The 8,289-nt window shown below is 34.8% G+C and overlaps 1 protein-coding gene across 3 annotated transcripts in view; it reads left to right on the plus strand.

Annotated features, from left to right (window-relative positions):
- Positions 1-8,289, plus strand: part of LOC106458929 (delta-1-pyrroline-5-carboxylate synthase-like) — a 65,195-nt gene that overhangs the window by 39,855 nt on the left and 17,051 nt on the right. For all 3 annotated transcript variants that reach the window (XM_013918497.2, XM_022385305.1, XM_022385306.1), the window contains 2 exons: positions 2,077-2,292; positions 5,585-5,747. In XM_013918497.2, the coding sequence (XP_013773951.1) occupies positions 2,077-2,292; positions 5,585-5,747 (379 nt within the window). The remainder of the gene's footprint in view (positions 1-2,076; positions 2,293-5,584; positions 5,748-8,289) is intronic.

The following is an 8,289-nucleotide window of genomic DNA, read 5'->3' on the forward strand; positions in this document are numbered from 1 at the left end:
AAAAAAAAAAAAAAAAAAACTTACACAGTTTACAGTGTTAATTTATCTCTTTATCGAATTTAGGCCTAACTTAAGTTAAAGCTTTATAAAGTACGTACTATATACAAGTGGATTTACACATTTTGTTGTCTGCGATTACAATTAGTTTGTATTGTGCTAGAAATGTTATATCTAAAGAAGTACTCTTACGATAAAGATACTAATTTGGCTGGAAATGTTTTGCGGGTTTCTGCTAGTTTACATTATTTTGTGAGGAATCCAGAGGTATACGCTGAGCTATAGTTGGATAACATTCAAAGAAGTTATGATTTGTTTTTGTCAGTGAAGATTGATGATTTATCTATAAAATAGTCACCATTTCAAACTTTTTGTGAAACCTGTAAGGTACTGCTGAGATAACGAGCCAGAATCTGTAGGTGTTTTTTTTCTTGTCTATATAAAAAAGAGGTGGAATTCAAAGCTAACCTGTAGATGTAAAGAAAGTAGCAAAATGTTCGAGGTATTACAAGTGCAACAGGTGTGGATGCGATCACGATGACACCAATTCTCTCAAAAGTCAGCCGTAAGAGAAGTTAGGGAAGCTTCGGCGGAAGAGGTGCTGTCAAGAGGTGCTACAAAACGTCTCAAAAACGTACGTCTGCGTACAGGAGCGGTGAACTACAGATATATCCGACTTGCTCTTAAATCAGAATGAAAACAGAAGAGTAGAACGATTCAAACGGAGAAAACGAAGGCTTTTTCTGAATGAAGTGCAAGAATATTATAAAGAGAAGAGAGAGAAGTAATAAAATAGTGTCGAAATAGCACGAAGAGAAGTATTAAAATAGTGTCTAAATAACATGGAGAGAAGAGATAGAAGTACTAAAATAGTGTCGAAATAGCACGAAGAGAAGTACTAAAATAGTGTCTAAATAACATGGAGAGAAGAGATAGAAGTACTAAAATAGTGTCGAAATAGCACGAAGAGAAGTACTAAAATAGTGTCTAAATAACATGAAGAGAATGAAGTACTAAAATAGTGTCGAAATAGCATGAAGAGAAGTACTAAATAGTGTCTAAATAACATGAAGAGAATGAAGTACTAAAATAGTGTCGAAATAGCATGAAGAGAAGTACTAAAATAGTGTCTAAATAGCATAAGAGAAAGAGAGTGAAGTACTAAAATAGTGTCGAAATAGCATGAAGAGAAGTACTAAAATAGTGTCTAAATAACACGAAGAGAAGAGAGAGAGAGGTACTAAAATAGTGTCTAAATAACATGGTCATAGTGAACGGGTGGTCCACTAGAATCTCCTTAATGACTACTAAGATAACAAGCACGGTACAATGGAACTTAGATCGTGTTTTACACAGTCATGTACCTCACTCTTGGGCTTACCAAATCTTTCTAGTCAAATTTTCTGCCATTGATTCAGAGATTGTTTCTTAAACTGTCACGAAATAAATCATACTTTGAAATATTATACTTGATATTCAAGGCAACTGCCTTTGCTTATCTTAATCAATTTTTTCAAGCTTTCCGTGAAATTTGATATCGTAGCGTTAGTCTCTGGTATTCTAAACTAATATCTATATGTGAGTTTTCAGATGCCAAACTGCTTGGCATGTATGTAACCTTCTGTAATTTGCAGAAGATGCTTGTGAGTAGTTCAATGCTGATTTTAGTTTTGATAAACAGCTTAAACCTTATCGTGCAATGTTAAGATTGCATGGGAAAAGATTTGTTTTAGTTTGTTTCGAATATTTGCAAAAACCTACACAACAATTCCTTGCATTAGTTGTCCCTAATTTTGGAACTTATAGACTAGAGCAAAGGCAGCGACAACGGGAAACAAACTTTAAAGGTAACAAGACGTGTACATCATATATATACATGGAGGGAGAAAGAGATAATGTAGTAACTATGTAGACGTACATTATCTATTTGCCACGATTATAAAGATTTAGGTCTATTTTTATAATTATAAGTTTTTACGCCTTTAAGTTGAAATTTTAGGTTCATAGAATTTTAAAGAAAATTATTTTATCGAGTTACTATTGTTTTCCTAAATGTGAAAACATTTTTTTCCTTCTTAGATTATCACTGTGAAAGATAACGACAGTCTTGCTGCACACGTAGCTGTGGAGTGTGGTGCTGATGTTCTAATCATGATGTCCAGTGTTGACGGTATCTTTAACCTTCCTCCAGAAGAAGATGATGCTCGCCTTCTTCACACTTATTGTCCTGGAGCTGTTGGAGACATTGTCTACGGTGAAAAGTCTGAATTGGGTTTAGGTGGAATGAATGCCAAAGTAAGGGCAAATTATTATTCTTTTATAATCAAACAGATAAATTATTTTATTGGATAATAAGTGTCATATACACCACTGGTTCCCAAACTATTTCAGTAGATTGTCCCCAAGTACATTCCGCATTCTGATTGAGATACCTTCACTTATTGAATCTATGGATACTGAGTAGCTTAACAATATTTTGTATTATGTTTCATAACAAACCTGTTTAATCTGTTGAGACATTACATGAATTTGAAAAGTATAAATTAGTTCGTGTCGAATTTAGTAAACAAACTAACATCAAGTACAGAGAAGGATATAAATAATTATTCAACAAACATATCTTCCTGTTAAAATTCCTTTTTAATTTCTGTATCACAACTAAAGATATTACTAAGAGTGATGTAAGCAAAGTAACAAATATTTTAATCATTACTGACCAGTTTGGGCAATAAAATGCATGATTATTCTCTCCTTCTTGTCCGCTTTACTTTCTGTATAAAAAACAAACAAAAACACTTTCCATCTAGTTTCAATACTAATGAGACATTGTAGAATAGGATGCAACTGGTAGTTTAGTTTCTAGCCATGTGAAATTGTTAACATTTTATATAGTTGAAAACTAAAAAACACAATACACATTTAATAATTCAACTACACAGTTATGGCTGTGTTTTATTATTTCATGAATTTGTTCACAGTACCATTAATGAACTTGCGAAACATTTTTACGCTCATACTTTATGCTATGTTTAGGAAATGAAAAACTAGTTTCGTAAAACATTTGAACTGAGATATGATGAACCTTGTTAATTTCTGGAAACAGTTGATTAAAAAAAATATATGGATATGTGAGAGTGTTATCACATCCAAATATAACACTTAATTGCAATGTTACAAGTCCTATTAGATCGCCTTTTATATAATTAGAACTAGGATCCAAATATACACAGTTGAATTGTTTCTTATGGCGTTAATAAGATTTGGTGACAGATATTTAGCACTAATAACGCACACAGTAGGGAAGCGAAACTTTGGGAATAGATACAGCAAGGCGTATAGAAGAAATTCAAGCAAACAGTTGTCACTAAAGGGAAACGCCTGACTTTGCATGAGGAAAAACAGCTTCTATTATAAAAGCTGGCTGCAGAACTATAAGAATATTTTTGTAATGGTTGCGATATGTTGTGGACACTTAATATTCGAATTACGTCCGTACGTCATTATTATATCAATAAGGAGATTAATAATAATAAAGGAACGATTGAAAGGAGTAAAGAAGAAATAAAATGCTTACAGCCCCGTTAGGGTATTACATGACATTGTGAATATTACTGTTTAGTGAAATGCATTCCTTGTATTTATTTCTTATCCATACAGTTTTTTACTTCGATAATAAAACAACTTTGCATTTCGACTTATCTTCCCGAAAGAGGGCCGAAAACCGTTTGGAGGGGTCACCTATTTTAACGTATTGCACCACTATACCGTAATGTGTTGTCTATCGGTCAAGCAGTAGACATTCAAATTACGTCACGTAAGGGACGCTTACCTTTACAAGTTGTACTGTTGTGACGTCAGTAAAACGTGTGCATATTATCAATCACGTGAACAATTATGCACTCTGTAGGCTATAACACAACATGACATATGAATTTCAAAAGCAAGGAATAAAAATATCTATTACTCTTAATTTTAGTTTTGTAGTTTTAACTGTAGTTTTATTTACTTTTGAAACAGAACACTTTCGTCGACCCCGCGGAAGTACATATCGATATATATATATATGTGTGTAATACAAATGTTATTTGAACAACATAGCATGTAGCATAGCATCAGACAGTGTCTGATGAACTAGTGATTAAACGACGTTTCGTTCGATTGGTGAAGATACATGGAAGTGGATCGAAAGGTTGTTTAATCCACCAGGAAGGTTGTCTATTTTAAAATATTCAATATTTCAGCTAGTGGCGCCGTTAATAGATCTCGACAAGAGCACCGTTGGTGGCTCGCTAAATGATTTGGTTTGTTTTAAATATCGCGCAAAGCTGCTCGATGGCTACCTGCGCTAGCCATCCCTACTTTAGCAGTGATAGACTAAAGGGAAGACAGCTAGTTAACACCACCCACCGCTAACTCTTGGGCTACTCTATTACCAACGAGCAGTTGTATTAACCGCCACATTATAACGACTCCACTGCTGAAAGGGCGATCATGTCGGTGACGGACATTCGAACCTGCGACTGCAGATTATGAGTCGAGCGCCCTAATCACCATTCCAGGCTCTATAATCTATTTCCGCCTACGTGCATGCTAGTATCTCCGGAATAATCGTCGCAATTCCGTTTATTATTGGGACACGTAATATTCTAATATCCGGTACCTTAGTTTGATAGACTATACCCTTCCCATACCTTACCTAAATTAGTTGTAAACAGTTGCGGTTTGCGGCATGTGGGATTCCAATGTCTGACGATTTTACCATTAGAATATTGTGTGTAACAGTTAAAAAGATAACAGAAAAACTGCAGTAAATGGAAAAAATTGACAGTAGACTTGAAATTAGAGAAAAAAAGTTTCAACACATACATGCGTCCTCTTCAGTCTGACGTTTTCTTCATAAAAGTCTTTTGTTAGTTTGTTTCGCTTACTGTGGTTTTTACACTAGCTTTTTAACTGTTACAACGATATTTATTTCTAGAGGTAAAACCCGCAGACGTCAGTCTCCCACGTGTCACAAACCATAACTGTTTATCTGGTTCCGTTCCTAATCTATTCAATTAAGAAAGTGGTTCAAAAATTTATGAACAAACTATAATTTATGTTGTTCTAAGAAAGAAAATAAGTAAAAACAGACCTGAAAGTATTTATTTATTTGATGAGAACCAGAAGAGGCAGTGAGGGTACCAATACTAAAACAAAACGTTTGAGTCGTTTCAATATCAAGACATTAGTGGTCAAAATACATAATGTAGATATTAGAAATCTCTAACACTAAAGAGATCAACTGGAGCTCAGTTCTTTATATTAAGTACTGGTTTGCAAGTATTAAGGTGAAATAGGTTCTCTCTTATACCATAAATATGTATTGTCGTACGATTCAATCCCTTTGTGAGCAATAATGTAATGTAATTCTTTACATAGCCCTGTAAAGCTAAGCCTAAAAAATTACAAACAAAGAAATTAAACACAAGTAGCCCACTATTTCTTAGTATTTTGAAACAATTATTATTAATGTAAAAGTCTATCGTTTCATGAGAAGTACTATTACAATGTTTCTGGTAATTAACGATATTTAATTTATTTACAGGTAAAAGCCGCCAGTTGGGCTTTAGACAGAGGTGTATCTGTGATTATATGTAACGGAATGCAAGAAAACGCCATTTTAAAGATCATCCAGGGAAAACGTGTTGGAACATTTTTCACGAATCACAAAAGCAGGTCAACTCCAGTAGATGTGATGGCAGTAAACGGTAAATTACCACAGAACTTGATGGGCTGTTTATTCTTGACTCTCCCTATTTTTGTAATCTGTAACCTGATTAATTGTAATTTTTGTAACCTGAAAAACAATAGTTTCGTTTTAAGTTAAAAACATTATTTTCGTTGTTTGAAAACGTAAGAAAAGAAACTCAATAACCTGAGCGCTTTCGGAAAATGGGCTCTTTTTCATCAAAGTACTTATTTGAAAACATCTTGTTTGTATTGTATATTTTGAAATATGATTGATAGAGAGAAATTTATATATGCATATGGGATACATATACAGTGCCTTGCAAAGGTATTCACCCCTACCAATAATGAAATATTTTAATGAAATACAAATAATGTAAACAATTTTTCAAATTAACTTAACACTTTTCTGTGTGAAGAAGGTTGAATATCAGCAAAACCTGAAAAGAAAACATATATAAATTAAAATTTGCTGATTGCATAAATATTCAGTCCCTTAAGTCAGTACTTGGGGGAAGCACCTTTGGCAGCAATTACTGCTGTGAGTTATTTTGGATAGGTTTCTACCAGCTTTACACAGTGGGATGGTGTAACTTCTGCCCATTCTTCCTGGCAAAATTGCTCCAATTCTGACATGTTCGTTGAGGATCGTAGATGGACTGAATCTTCATGTCTCGTCATAAATATTCCATTAGATTCAAGTCAGGAACTTTAATTGGGCCACTCCAGGACATTCACTTTCTTCTTTTGAAACCACTCCAGTTTAGCTTTGGCCTTGTGTTTCAGGCCATTGTCCCACTGAAATGCAAATTTTCGATCCAGGTTTAGATTCTTGGCTGACTCAATCAGATTTTTCTCTAGAATTCACCTGTACTTTGTACCATCCAACTTCCTTTCAACACTAACAAGCTTCCCAGTCCCTTCTGATGAGAAGCATCCCCATAGCATGATGCTGCCCCCACCACGCTTGACAGTTGGGATGGTGTTGACTGGGTGATATGCTGTGTTGGGCTTGCGCCAGATGTAATGCTTTGAATTTGGACCAAAAAGATCAATGTTTTTCTAGTCTGACCACAAACTTTTCTACCACATGTCTGCAGTATTATTTATATGTTTTGTCGCAAACTCAATACGAGATGTAAGATGATTATTTTTCAATAATGGCTTCTTTCTTACCACTCGCTCATACAGGCCAGCTCTGTGTAGAGACCGTGACATTATCGATGTATGAACACTGACTCCCATCTCAGATATGGAACATTGCAAGTCTTTCAAAGTCACTGTTGGCTTCACAGCGGCATCTCTAACCAGTTTCCTGCTTGTACGGCTGCTTAGTTTGGAAGGGTGGCCTGATCTGAGTCGCGACTCGGTGGTATGAAGTACTTTCTACTTCTTAATGATGGACTTCACCGTACTCAAAGGGATAATCAGAGATTTTGAAATGTTCTTGTAATCTTCTCCTAAACTGTGCTTCTCTACCACTTTATCCCTGACCTGCTTGGAAAGCTCCTTGGTCTTCATGGTTGGTTTGTCGTATCACAATGTGAGTTGTGGCTTTAACAGATGCATTTACTCTGAAGTCAAGTTAAACCACTTTGACTACCATTACATAAATGTTTTGACCTTTCAAACTAATCTTTTACACCTGAACTGATTTATGGTTGCCGTAGCAAAAGGATTGAATACTTATGTAATTGAGATTATTCTAATTTTCTTTGAAAATCTAACTTATACAATATCAGTATTTATTTAGCTTTCTCAGCTAGGAGTAAATTGTGTAGATTCTAAATATAAAGAACCCATTTGAAGGTTTCATGACTGCAAGCTCAGACAACAACAAAATGTGGAAACTTTGCAGGGGTGCGGAACACTTTTGCAAGGAACTGTACATATCTATGTCACCAATGTGAACAGTCAAATACTATTCCTTTCCTGAAATTACCAAATGACCTTGAAATCAGAACCAATGTAGACCAAGTATTAATTTGTATTGTATGTTGCAAAGAAGGAATCTTATTTTTTTGTGTTAGAAATACAAGTGCTATCCACGTATAGCCGTCCCTCAATGTAAACTGTTAGACTGAAGAGAAGTTAGCTAGTCAACATCATCCATCGACAACTTTAGAGTACTCTTAATTGTCCAATCGGAAAAGGGACAGAAATCGGAATCCTCGTATTCACAGTCTGGGCTCTCTAAGTGCCAAGCAGAGAACAAAAACTTTGACCATCACTTAGAGTACATAACAAAACTGTCTGAAAATTATGTTTGGTAGGCTATAAAGTATTTTCTGTTTGTTTGTTTTTTGCTGCTTACCATTAACTAGTCATTACTTACCAAATGATAAATAATTATACCGTTGCAGAAGCTTCAAGACGTTCTTAAAAACTATTTCATCATTCATCGTTATACAAATCAGGCATAATGATAACATTTTATAATGATTAATCAATATATCTCGTTTTGCAATTAAAGAAGTACATTGTTAAAGTAATTGCAAAATAAATAATCCATTAACAACAGCCCGGCATGGCCAGGTGGATAAGGCGCTCGACTCACAATCT

The sequence above is a fragment of the Limulus polyphemus genome, unplaced genomic scaffold, assembly GCF_000517525.1.
Source record: "Limulus polyphemus unplaced genomic scaffold, Limulus_polyphemus-2.1.2 Scaffold534, whole genome shotgun sequence".
NCBI lineage: Eukaryota > Metazoa > Arthropoda > Merostomata > Xiphosura > Limulidae > Limulus > Limulus polyphemus.